This window comes from Colobus angolensis, unplaced genomic scaffold, assembly GCF_000951035.1.
Source record: "Colobus angolensis palliatus isolate OR3802 unplaced genomic scaffold, Cang.pa_1.0 Scaffold308, whole genome shotgun sequence".
Taxonomy (NCBI): domain Eukaryota; kingdom Metazoa; phylum Chordata; class Mammalia; order Primates; family Cercopithecidae; genus Colobus; species Colobus angolensis.
The window spans coordinates 1,334,714-1,347,928 of NW_012116355.1; the positions used below are offsets into that span (position 1 = coordinate 1,334,714).

The 13,215-nt window shown below is 49.1% G+C and overlaps 2 protein-coding genes across 9 annotated transcripts in view; one reads left to right on the forward strand and one right to left on the reverse strand.

The window, feature by feature from the left end:
* DNAI1 (dynein, axonemal, intermediate chain 1) overlaps positions 1 to 1,815 on the reverse strand; it is a 64,713-nt gene extending 62,898 nt beyond the window's left edge. For 2 of the 3 annotated variants that reach the window (XM_011950540.1, XM_011950539.1), the window contains exon 1: positions 1,516 to 1,815. In XM_011950540.1, coding sequence (XP_011805930.1) covers positions 1,516 to 1,563 — 48 coding nt within the window. In that variant the 5' untranslated portion in view covers positions 1,564 to 1,815. The remainder of the gene's footprint in view (positions 1 to 1,515) is intronic. The other variant, XM_011950542.1, reaches the window with a different exon arrangement.
* A 147-nt stretch (positions 1,816 to 1,962) lies between these two features.
* The window catches only part of FAM219A (family with sequence similarity 219, member A), a 61,336-nt gene continuing 50,083 nt past the window's right edge, over positions 1,963 to 13,215 (forward strand). For 4 of the 6 annotated variants that reach the window (XM_011950533.1, XM_011950534.1, XM_011950536.1 and 1 more), the window contains exon 1: positions 1,963 to 2,363. In XM_011950533.1, coding sequence (XP_011805923.1) covers positions 2,304 to 2,363 — 60 coding nt within the window. In that variant the 5' untranslated portion in view covers positions 1,963 to 2,303. The remainder of the gene's footprint in view (positions 2,364 to 13,215) is intronic. The other 2 variants (XM_011950535.1, XM_011950538.1) reach the window with 1 other exon arrangement.

The following is a 13,215-nucleotide window of genomic DNA, read 5'->3' on the forward strand; positions in this document are numbered from 1 at the left end:
CAGAGCAAGACTCTGTCTCAAAAAAAAAAAAAAAAAAAAAAAAAAAAAAAAGAAAGTCACGGCCATCTGCTACAGAAGGCCAGGTAAAAGAGGCAGAGGAGCAAAGGCTAACATGGAGATGGCCAGACCAAAATATGCAAAGTCGTAAGTAGCATGGAGACAGATTGGTGCTCTAAACCTCAATATACCTAGACTTGAGTGAGGTAAATCTGGAATAAATAATGCTTTCCAGAGCTAGAAACTACACATTAGCCAGAGTGGTAATTCATAAAGGGTTTGGAAAAAGTTCCTGAAGGACTAAGTTGCTTCATCACAGAAGACTCCTTGGGAAACTGGGACTGCGTAGCCTTCCGTGGTGATGCTGAGGAAGAAGGCAGAACTCGGTGCTCAATGGGTTAAGGGGGGTATGACTCGGGTTTCCTGTGCGAAGGGATGACATCTGTCCAGGTGGTAATCAGAGCATAATGTTCACATAGCTGAATGAATCACAGGAGTGGACCAGGGGCTCGCAGGGAAGAGAGATACATGAGGCTCTAGAAATAGTTGGGGGCGAGTGTCTGGGTTGTGCAGTGTAGGGGTGGGGACAGGGATGAGAAAAGGGCCTCTCTCCTCTTCCTCTTTGCCTGCCCTCTTTCTCCTCATAAATCTCCCAGCACAGAAAATAAATCAAACTCCTGCACATAGCCTATCCTGTATTCTGTTTAGTTCTCTTGCGCAACCTCTGTGGGCTCCCAAACAGCAAGGCCTGTGTTCCCACCTAGCCTGGAGCTAAGCACACAGCAAAGGGTTGGATAAAGAATGCCTTTGAGGCTGGGCGCAGTGGCTCACGTGTAACCCCAGAACTTCGGGAGGTCAAGGTAGCGGGATCGCTTGAGCTCAGGAGTTCCAGATGAGCCTGGACAACATGGGGAAACCCTGTCTCTACCAAAAATACAAAATTTAGCCGGAAGTGGTGGCCTATGCCTTTGGTCCCAGCTACTCGGGAGGCTGAAGTGGGAGAATCGCTTGCCCCCAGGAGGCAGAGGTTACAGAGAGCTGAGATGGCGCCACTGCACTCCAGCCTGGGCTACAGGGTGAGCCTCCGTCTCAAAAAAAAACAAGAAAGAAAGAAAGAGAGAGAGACAGAGAAAGAAAGAAAGAGAACAAGAAAAATTCCTTTGGGACAAGAATGTGAGGACAAGGAGGAAGGGACTCGTGGGAATGGGGATGGGGGAGTTAAGGAGGATAGACTGGTCAGAATGAGTCCGTGGGGTAAAGTGAAGAGACGGGAATGGTGGACAAAAGGAGAGAGGTAAGAAACAGTGGGTTGGGGTAGTATGGGAGAGGAGGCCAGGATTAGTGGGAAAGAGTAGGACAGAGTCAGAGGTCAGTGGGAGCACTTGCCAGAGGTCATGGGGGTGAGAAGGTTAGGGGTCAACAGATAAAAGATCAAGGATCAGTAGGAGAGGTATGATTAGTGGTCACTGGCGACGACGAAGGTCAGAGGTCATCAGAAGGAAGGTGTGCGTGCGTTACCTGCTTACGAGACTGTTTATGGGGAGCCTTCGCAGAAGCAGGAAGCATCTCAACCCCTGGAGAGTCTACAAAACGCTCCCTCGTCTGAAGACAAAAAGTTTGTCCGTCTCCTTGACCACACACAAGGAATCTGGACTCTCCACTTCAACTACCAGTCGCAAGTGTTCTTTAGGGACAGCCGTCGTTGTGGGTCCCCGTGCCCTTGCAGGACAGAATCCAACTCCCTGACGCGGTTACCCAGCAACCGACCTGCAGCCAAGGCGCAGGCGCCTCTGGCGCGCCCAGCCGGCCCGGGAAGGAGGCGGGGTTGGGCGCATAGGGAGCCAGTCTCCACTAAGCCCCGCCCCCTCAGGAATCACAGCCGGGCGGTCGCGCGCCTTCGGAACTCCCGCATGTGGGTGGGGCTGGGGTCCCCAGACACCGCCTCCTCATGAATAATGCAAGTTCCGGGCGGTGTCCCGGACCCGGAAGTGGAGTTGCCGAGTCACCGCAGTGGCTGAGCTGCTGACAGGAGGCGGCGGCGGAGTAGGAGGCGAGGCAAGACCTGCGGCTCGGCCCGGCCACAGCCGCGGTAGTGCTAGGCAAGCCCACAGAGTCACGCCGGCTTCAGCCAGTCTGCGAACCTCTCGCCCCCGCCCACCCCTGCATCCGCCCGGCCCCTGCCAGCCCGACTGGTCCGGGAAGGCCTAGTCTGCACCACCCGCCGGGCTCCTGGGGCCGCCGCCCCGCGCGGTCCTGTCGGCGTCCCTGGCCGCGCCCGGCCCCTGGCCCGCTAGCTCGCCGGCACCATGATGGAGGAGATCGACCGGTTCCAGGTGCCCACCGCGCACTCGGAGATGCAGCCGCTGGTGAGGGGGCGGGCGGCTGGCAGGCCAAGGCCGGGAGGGGGCGTCGCTTGAGGGGGAGGGAGGGAATCAGGCCGGGGGGATTGTGCGGAGGGGCGCCATCGGATGGGGCAAAGAGATCCCTGAAAACGTATTGCTGGGGGACAGGGACTTGCAGGACAAGAAAACCGTGGGAGAATATGCTGGATGAGAGCAAAGGGACCTGTAAGGGCGGAGGGCACCGTCGGTGGAGGCAGAGCACCGTCGGATGGAACGGAGGGGGCACAAAGGTGCACACAGCTAGTGGAGGCCCATAGCGGGGGCTGGCGAAGGAACTGTCATGGGGCATCGCCGGCGGCAGGCCCAGGGGGCTGGGATGGGAGGTGGGGAGGCGTTTAATCCTAGAGGCCTGTGATGCTTAGGGCGGGGGAGCAGTCAGGCTAAGAGAGACTGGGAATCAGCTTTTAGAAGAGGAGGGGCCTGCCCGCCTGTCCGCTGGATATACGGATAGGAAAGCTGGGCCGGGGCGTGGGACCCAGTGGGGGAAGGTGGTTGGTGCAGAACCTGGGAATTCCATTCTCCGTTGGGGAGCGCAGGCAGTCCAGGCTAGGGGCATCTAAACCAGGAAGGAGAGTGCACGGCGACCAGATGGGGAATCGGGGTGCAGATGAGAGTGCTCGGGAACCGACGGGAGAGGAAGTGGGGCCGCGCTGGAGTTGCCTGTGCCCACTGCTTGGGAAGAGCCCCCATCATCTTAGGCCTACGTGCCTGAAGTCCTTGCTGGGCGCGGATCCTGCCGCCTGTCCGCGGTCCCGGAGTCAGGGAGGAATGATGTCATCGCTGCTGGCGCGGAGGGAATAGAAGGGGGAGGGCAACTCGGGTGCACCGAGGGTAGGCCTAAGGGAGACCATGCTTGCTGGCCACCGCCCCGGGGGCTACCTGACCTCGCATGTCTGTCAGGCAACCGGGTGGGAGACGTGGAGGCCTAGCCAGCTCGTATAGTGAAGGGAGAAGAGAAGGAATGTCTAGGCCGTGTTCACTTTATCCCTCTGGAGCCTGAGCTGGAATTGGAAGGAGGCAAGGTGGGCTACAAACCCGAAAGTGTGGATGCCCCATTTCTCTGAGCTGTGCTGGCTGGAGCAGAGCTGAGCTCTCCAAGTTCTGAAGCTCTGCTTCTGTGTTAGGCAGGGTGGCCAGAAACAGGTCTACCCTTGGGCCTATAACCCCCTGGCTGACAGATGTGCTTTATAGCTTCCTGGACGAGTAACCTACCCATTACAGCAGCCAAGATGGACCTTGGCAGGGACCCATCACCGCCTTTTTGTCACACCTTTTGGGGGATAGTAGAGAGCATTATTAGTGGCCACTTAGCAGGAGACAAAAGGCTTTTTCCCCCTGTCATGACTACTTAGACAGTTCTAAAAGCCAAAACAAAGAAGTTTTACAGAAGCATACAATATTAAACCAGAGAGAGGTGTTGCAGGACTTTTTCCTAGAGTCATGCCATCATTGGATTATTTGGGAGCCAGAAAATCCTGGAGAGAAGTCCATCCCATGAACTTAAAGAAGGACTTCGGGCTGGCTGAAGAGAAGTTTTCTTTCTGAGTTCTCTTTCTAGCTAACCTGACTTATCAAACTAGATTGCCCTTCCAGTTCTAAGCATCTAATCAAGAATCAAAATAGAGGGTGGATGAAGGAAGAGGAGGTTCAAATGTGTCAGGAAAAGGAAGCAATGAGTTGTTTCTTGTCTCCCAGCTGGGGTTTCCAAAAAGGGAGGAAATAGCTATTCAAGCAAAGGGGAGAAGAAATAGAGCCAGCAGGTTCTCTCAATTGTCCTTGGTGCTTCTGTTATTGCCTGAAATTCTGAATAGTGGTTTGGCTGGGTAGAGGACTCTTGAGCTGCTTCTGGTGTGTGTGGACCTGGAGTTGGAGAAGTATCTGTGGCAAGGAGGCACTTAGAAAAGCTCTGACTGCCTTCAGACCCTTTTAACTGCTAAAGTCACCCTTGTCTGCAAGAGAATATATATATATTTTTTTGAGACAGGGTCCCCCTCTGTCACCCAGGCTAGAGTGCAGTGGCATGATTTTGGCCCACTGCAACCTTCACCTCCTGGATTCAAGCGATTCTCCTACCTCAGCCTCTCAAATAGCTGGGATTATAGGCCCCTGCCACCACACATGGCTAATTTTTGTATTTTTAGTAGAGATGGGTTTTCACCATGTTGGCCAGGCTGGTCTTGAATGCCTGACCTCAATTGGTCTGCCCGCCTCAGCCTCCCAAAATGCTGGGATTACAAGAGCGAGCCACTATGCCCGGCCTGAGAATACTTTATTGAGGTTGAGTGAGAGCCTTATGGAAATAGCAATATAGTCATCCCTCATTTCAGGGTCATAGACATTGCCCCGCTTCCTGACCTCTGTCCCCAGGTTGTATTCCAGAGGCACCTCAAAAACCGTTAAATCCCCTGTGTATTGTTGACCAGCAGAATCTTGTGTGATGTTTCTTCAGGAGTCTTCATTTTGCAGCATAAAGAATTAAGATAGCCCAGCTTGGGAAACATAGTGAGACTCCATCTCTACAAAAATATTTAAAAATTAGCTCAGCATGGTTCTGCATGCCTGTAGTACCAGCTACTCAGGAGGCCGAGGCAGGAGGATTGCTTGAGCCCAGGAGGTCGAGGCTGCAGTGAGCCATGTTCATACCACTACATTCCAGCCTAGGCAACAGAGCAAGACTCTGTCTCAAAAAAAAAAAAAAAGAAAAAAGAAAAAAAAAATCAAGATAGCATGTCATAGAGGTAAAGGGCAAAAAAGAGGGCAAAATGGCTCTTTAAGGGTATTTGGATAGGCCATGAAAACCAGGGTCCCAGCCTCAGACTTAGCTATGACCTATTTCATTTTTTGCCATTTACTGAGACCTCTAGGAAGTCTCTCCTCCTTCCTAGATTGTTTTTCTATGTATGAGATGAAGACAAACTATCTCTTTAAAGTTTAAACAATAGCTCCTCACTCTCCCTTCTAAGAATATCACAGAGACCTGATATCATTGATTCAGCAATTAATTTACCAAATAACTATTGAGCATCTGCTCTGTCCCAAATATTAAACTGAGTATTAGGGATAGAGTAATTAGCAACACAGACACAGATGTGACCCTGCTCTTGAGCTCACAGTTTATCAAAGTTTGTTTCTCTTGCTCACTCTCTTAGTGTGATCCTCCACTGAGGACAGAGTAGGGGCTGACTCCTTAAGCCCCAAGGGAGCCAGGCAATGCTGGTGTCATCATTGTCCCTTTCTGGACCAAGCTGTATGGATAAAAGCTTGTCACATGGGCGCCATCATCAAATAACTCTCCCCATCCCATAGTGATGGGAAGAATCCAGAGGCCATTCCCTACTTGGAAAGATAAACTCTAGGGGGAGCGCATCTTTATTTTTTAAATTATTTAATTGAAAGAGAAACTCAGGCTTGAAAAGAAGGCCTGGGGGCGTGGCAGAACTGGGAGAGAAGGCAGCCAGCAGATCTGGGTGTTTCCAAGGTGCTAATTTAAGCATTAGATCTCAGCTAGTGGGAGGAAGAGGGAGGAAGAGATCCCTGCCCTGTTATTGCTGCTGCTGTTGTCACAGCTGCATGGAGCCTCCTGTCTCTGGTGGGAGTTTGCCTGAAAGGAGTGGCTTCCCTCCTTTCCCCATCACACCAATTATTTAATTGGCCTTGTTGCAACTCAGCAGCTGAACCAGGCCCAGGTCTATCCCTGAGAGGTCCCCAGGGTCTCTTCCTGTCTCCTTTTTTTTTTTTCTTTTGAGACAGAGTCTCACTCTGTTGCCCAGGCTGGAGTTCAGTGGCGCGGTCTCGGCTCACTGCAACCTCTGCCTCCAAGGTTCAAGTGATTCTCCTGTCTCAGCCTCCCGAATAGCTGGGACTACAGGCGCATGCCACCACGTCCAGCTAATTTTTGTATTTTTAGTAGAAACGGGGTTTTACCATGTTGGCCAGGATGGTATCGATCTCTCGACCTCATGATCTGCCCACCTGGCTTCCCAAAGTGCTGGGATTACAGGCATGAGCCACCGCACTCAGCCTCCTATCTTCTTATGAAATGAGAGCTCCTCTTACAGACCTATCCACTGGACTCCATTCCTGCTTATCTGTCTCTCAGACAATCCTGAGTGTTTCTGAGCACAGATTCTCCCAAAGAAACTGCCAGGGGTAGGCACATTTTGTGTGTCAGCTCTGTGTCTGAGTCATACACCTCACTGGTCTAGAGAAGTTCCAGCAGCCCAAGGCTCTCTGTTGATCAGTTGGATTGAGTTTGGTATATTGTTTGTATGAGCAACAGGGATATTGCTCTCTGGCCCTATTGTCTGTCTGCTCAGCTTGTTGGTGTAGCCACACAGTCTATGTCTTCTCTTCTGCTGCAATTGGAGAGGAAGAGAATTGTTGTAAGAAGAACAAATGGAGCTTTTAAGCACTTAATTGTGTCAGGCAACACCCTGTCTCCTGTGCTCTCAGGGACTAAAGAGACTTAAAGAATGGCAAATGGCACCAGACAGGGTCTCTGCACAGCTGAGAGAAATGTTACTCTAGCCTCACTGAAACTAGGTTATTGGTTAACTCATTTGTTTAGTTCACGAGCATCTACTCAGATCAGGTACTTTAAGGATACAGGGACAAGTAAGATCTCTCCAGTGGGTGGCCAAGAGAAGGATGGGCTCAGATGGCTATAGAAAGGTTTTTAGATATATGTCAAAAAGAGTAGAGATTGGGCCGGGCGCGGTGGCTCAAGCCTGTAATCCCAGCACTTTGGGAGGCCGAGACGGGCAGATCACGAGGTCAGGAGATCGAGACCATCCTGGCTAACACGGTGAAACCCCGTCTCTACTGAAAATACAAAAACTAGCTGGGCGAGGTGGCGGGCGCCTGTAGTCCCAGCTACTCCGGAGGCTGAGGCAGGAGAATGGCGTAAACCCGGGAGGTGGAGCTTGCAGTGAGATCCGGCCACTGCACTCCAGTCCAGGCGACAGAGCGAGACTCCGCCTCAAAAAAAAAAAAAAAAAATGAGATCAATGGAGTGTCATGAAAAAGAGTGACACCCTCCTTTGGGAGAGGGTGAGGAATGCTGAGATTCTGACTCTTTGATTACATGAGCTTGGGAGGGAGTTTCAGACTCCTACTGCTTCCTGACACTCAGGGATGGATGGGGATGGTTAGGACGGGACATTTAATTCAGTGGGTAGGCCACAGTGGCTCCTGAAAGTGGCAGAGAGAACATTTTAAAGATAGCAAGTAGCCACTGTGGAAAATTGACCTATATATATTCTATGTTCTGGGCACCTTAAGTTGCCTCATTGCCAGATGACTTTTCAATTTAAGGGTGGATTCTCCTAGTGGGTCCATGTGGCTCATGACCCAGCAGTATTTCTCAGGCTCCTGGGCAGAGGCACCCTTCTTTCCTGCCCTATATTACAAACTGAGGATCAGGTTTGTTCAAGCCTGCAGCTCCTTACTACTCATCTCCTCATCAAACAAACACCAAGTAAGAACCTACTCTCTGCTAGATGTTGTTCTGGGCTCAATAATACAGAATGTTGCTCCAGTGAGATGCACAGCACAGTCCAGAACTCAGATTGAGGCACTACAGAATAGTGAGCACTGCAAGAGAAGAACCAGGCCCAGGAGCACCAAATGAAAGCAGGAAAGGAAAGGCTGTCATCGAGTGGTCAGGGAAGGCTTCACAGAGGCCCTAGGAACTGGCCCTAGGAAGAGTACTAGAAGCTTGGCAGACTGACAAAATGAGGCTAAGCCAAGAAAGAGCATGGAAGAAGAAACAAAAGAGCGCATTTGGAATGAATGAAGAGTTATAATTAAGGGAATAACATGATCAAATCTGAGTTTAGGTTATCACTCCAGTGGTGGAGGAGAGATTGGAGAAGATGAGATTGGAAGTTGGAAAACGACTACAGACCTGGGTATAATAATTCTGCTAGGAGATGATAAAGGCCTGCAGAAGCAGAGAAACATGGTGGGACAGATACACAAATACTAATAAGGTGGAATAGGCAGGATACGATATCTGTTGGGAGGTGGAATGGAGAGGTAGAGAGTTCAGGATGACTCTCAAGTTTATGGCATGGACACCTGGATGGAGGAAGAGACCATCACCACCTCAGGAAACTCAGGAGCCCATGTACCGTTTGGTCTCAGGGACTTCTTATAACAGAGAAGGCTGCTGTTTTCCTTTGCTCTACTGCTGAAGCTACATTTTTGGGGTTATGAGGAACCCAGAAGTCCTAGAAAACCAAAGGTCAGAGCGGCACTGGTCCCCCCTCCGCCTCAAAAGGGCTGCTGAGAAACATGCTCATCTGCCACTGAATACTTCCCCCCTGCAACTTGCTTTGATGAATTCAAGAGAATTGGTGGTAGCAGCAAGGAGCCATAGTGGGTTTTGTTGTTGTTATTTTCTTTCCAATAGCACTTTGATGAAGAAAAAATAAAATCCTTTTTTGCCTGAGTGCTTTATGTTGCAGTTTCTGGCTTTGCCTTTTACTATCATTCTAGTCAAATCTATGGTTTTTTTTTTCTGACTGATTGAGCTGGGCTCTTTCACTGATTCCTTCTGGAATGGATATATGTATTACTACATCACTGCAAGAGTCATAATGGAAAAGGATGTGTACTTCCCTTTTGTGAGACCAGCCTGAAAATCTGCAATTGGGTAGAAGCAGAGCCCAAGTTGCTTCTTCCAGACAAGGTGTACCAAAGGAGCAGAATTCTGGGGTGAGATCACTCAGAGGTGACTTGGCTTCTCAGAGGTCCCAAATGTGGCCTCTGTGGGTAGGTGCTTCTGTGGTAGCTGGGGTTCAGGCTGAGTCATTCCCAGCCCCAGCTGCCTGCTGCCCTTGAGTGCCTATATAGCCCAGCGTGAGCAGAAATGGAAAACAGCCTTCTTCACTCAAACCTGATTAGTCTCAGGGACCCTCTCACCTCCTGAAAAAGGCAGGTGGAGCCTTGTATCTGGAAAGGAAACATGGGAAATGTAGCTTCTTGGGCTTAGTTGCTTTGTGCCTTCCTAGAGACCTGGGAGAACTGGTTCAGGGAGCTCCAGAGCATGTGGGAAGGGGAGAATTGGGCTGAGGCAGATAAACAGAGGTGCTGGTTGAAGGAAGCAAGAGGTGTGGCTCAGCAGGGTCCCAAGTCATTGTTTCTTACGGAGGCTCTGGTGGGAATCTGGCTTTCTGGGCAGGAGGAAGGAAAGAAGGGAGGAAGGGAGGAAGGGAGGGAGGGAGGGAGGGAAGGAGGGTAGGAAGGAGAACAAGCTCTGGCTTTGAGTCTGCTCTGGAGTTTAGAAATTGGCACATGACCCACAGGCCTCACTGTGGGACAGTCAAATCAACTTCTGGTTGCAGGGAGGGACTCTGGAGTAGGGAAGTTGTCTAGGAAAGAGGCCTGTAGCGTCTGGTCTGGGAGAGAGGGTAGACACACGCCCGCAGGAGTTTCCTCCTAGGCTTTACATTCTCAGGAGAGAGTTCAAGCAAATCTATACTTGTATTTGTTGTTATTATTGTTATTCAGAGATAGCAAATTGAGGATCGGATGGTTGTGGTTACTGAAGGTCAATTTTAAGTTTTTATGATGGTGGTGAGGTATGTAAGTGTGCGTGCAAGAAAGAGGGGACATACAGCTATGAATGGTGTTTTCTGAATGACCATTCCAGCCCTAAGTCTAAACATATGACAAGAGGCCACATCCAGGCAGAAATAAGACCAGTGATTGTGGCTCCTTGCCTGGTTTTGCCTGATTTGGCCACCAGATTCTTGGCTGTTACAAGCAGAGTACATCCCATCTATCGAGAACAATACCTGAAGGAGCATTTTAAGATTTATTGAATTGGCCGGGCGCGGTGGCTCACGCCTGCAATTCCAGCACTTTGGGAAGCTGAGGCAGGTGGATCACGAGGTCAGGAGTTCAAGAACAGCCTGGCCAAGATGATAAAATCCTGTCCCTACTAAAAATACAAAAATTAGCCAGGCATGGTGGCGGGCACCTGTAATCCCAGCTACTCGGGAGGCTGAGGCAGAAAATTGCTTGAATCCAGGAGGTGGAGGTTGCAGTGAGCCGAGATTGTGCCACTGCACTCTAGCCTGGGCGACAGGGCAAGACTCTGTCTCAAGAAAAAAAAAAAAAAAAATTTATTGAATTAACTACATGCAAACTGTGGAGTGAGAACCACATATATTTCACTATGTAGTTAAACATAATCATGTACGAGCTATAAATTATAGTTTCCCCCACTTTTTTTTTTTTGATACAGGGTCTCTGTCACCAAGGCTGGAGTGCAGTGACTTAATCTTGGCTCACTGCAACCTCTGCCTTCCAGGCTCAAGCGATCCTCCCGCCTCAGCCTCCTGAGTAGCTGGGACTACATTCATGCACCACCACGCCCAGCTAATATTTTGTAGTTTTTGTAGAGAAGGGGTTTCGCCATGTTGCCCAGACTGGTCGCAAACTCCTGAGCTCAAGTGATCTCTTCACCTTGGCCTCCCAAAGTGCTGGGATTACAAGTGTGAGCCACCATGCCTGACCTAGTTCCCACATTAATTTCCCATTTTATCCTTATGAAGGAATTGGTGAAGCCCTTGGCCACACGCCATGCATGGTTTAGACTAGGATTTCTTATAGTATTCTATTAGGAATACTGATCCTTTGGGATGCTTTATGGGGGAAAAACGCTCCATAGAAAAATTTCTTTGGGAAAGACTATGTGCTCTATCCCATCACAATACTCACTGGCATTTTAAAGGCTCTGAGATGTCCTGCAGTAAAGCAACCTTTTCAACTTTGTTTAACTCAATGTTACCCAAGCTTATTTAACTGTAGAACCTTTTTTTCATGTTACATCTGTTAACATCTTACAGAACCAATGTATTTCATGGAATATACTCTTTGAAAAACTTTAGCTTAGAAATTAGTATCTGTGCTGATCCAGTCTAGATTTATAGTCTTCCTAGTTCCTTTATTTATTTATTTATTTTTTGAGACGGAGTCTCGCTCTGTCGCCCAGTCTGGAGTGCAGTGGCGCAATCTCAGTTCACCGCAAGCTCCGCCTCCCGGGTTCCTACCATTCTCCTGCCTCAGCCTCCCGAGTAGCTGGGACTACAGGCATCCGCCACCACGCTTGGCTAATTTTTTGTATTTTTAGTAGAGATGGGGTTTCACTGTGGTCTTGATCTCCTGACCTCGTGATCCGCCCTCCTCTGCCTCCCAAAGTGCTAGGATTACAGGCATGAGCCACCGCGCCTGGCCTTCCTAGTTCTTTTGAGTGTCTTTTATAACCCACACCATTTTTCCTATGCTAGTGTTTAATGGGATGTTGCTGATTTGTTTCAGGGTCTGAACTTGCTGCTATCAGTAGGAAGCTCTTGGTGAACTTTGGTTAGGTGCACAAGCAAATACCAAGTGCCTTGTTTTTCTCATGATATCTCTAAGGGAGTTTTATTTCCCTTATGTCCCTCTACCAAATGTTGGTTTGATGCTTATTTTTTTGGATGGCTTTATTGAGATATAATTTATATATTCTATACGTTAGCCATTTAGTACTTTACTTTTTTTTTTTTTTTGAGACACAGTCTCACTCTGTCTCCTACAGCCTTGACCTTCCCAAGCTCCCACCTCTGCCTCCCAAGTAACTAGGACTACAGGTGTGTACCACCATGCCCAGCTAATTTTTGTATTTTTCTGGTACAGATGGGGTTTTGCCCTGTTGCCCAGGCTGGTCTCAAACTCCTGGGCTCAAGAGATCCACCTGCCATGTCCTCCCAAAGTGCTAAGATTACAGGTGTAAGCCACTGCATCCAACTAGTACTTTACTTTTAAACTGGTGTGGCTATCCCATGCCCATGGCTTTTTTAAACTTCTTTTTTTTTTTTTTTTTTTTTTTTTTTTAATAGTGTTTGGGGAACAGGTGGTTTTTGGTTACATGGATAAGTTCTTTGGTGGTAATTTCTGGGATTTTGGTGCATGTGTCACCCTAGCAGTGTACAGCGTACCCAACATGTAGTCTTTTATCCCTCACCGTTCGCCCACCCTTCTTCCGTGAGTCCCCAAAGTCCATTATATCATTCTTATGCCTTTGTGTCCTCATAGCTTAGCTCCCACCATGGCCTAGTTCTATTTCTCACTTTTACCTTGGGCTGTGCTCTGTGCTTTCATGTTCTGCCAAGCAGTAGAGAAGATAAAGATAATCCAAATCTTTTATCAGGAAGAATCCCATCTCAATTGAGATTTAAGGTGAAAAGTGGATTCCCAGATTAGGGGATGTTTCAGTACTTCCTCTGCAGTATCAATAAATGTTCCCACTGTTCACAACAGCTCAAGAGACATTCCTGCATAATTATTTTATACCCTCCTACTCCACAGGCTACATAAAGCATGGATGATAAACAGGCATAACCCTTCATGCCAATGCCCCTTGATCAGTAGTTGCTGCTTAGAGCATTGTGTTAAGATGGATGCTAAGGCAGAGTCCTGGTTCCACATGAAAGACTGACGTGGTTTGGTTGATTTTCCATGTCTGCTATGGTCTTCAGCAGGGGGAACAACAGTTCTAGTATTCTGCTTGCCATCCCAGCAGCCCTGAATCATCATAGTTATCCTGGACAAAGAACACGGGAAAGGCGAACTCTTGGGGATGTTAGCCAGCCAAGCAATCTGTTTCACTGAGGGGCTAAAGTTTTATGATATGGCTCCTTAAGAAATGAATAAAGAGGCCAGGTGCAGCAGCTCATGCCTGTAATCCCAGTGCTTAGAGAGGCCAAGGCAGGAGGATTGCTTAAGGTCATGAATTCGAGACCAGCCTGGGCAACATAGTGAGACCCTG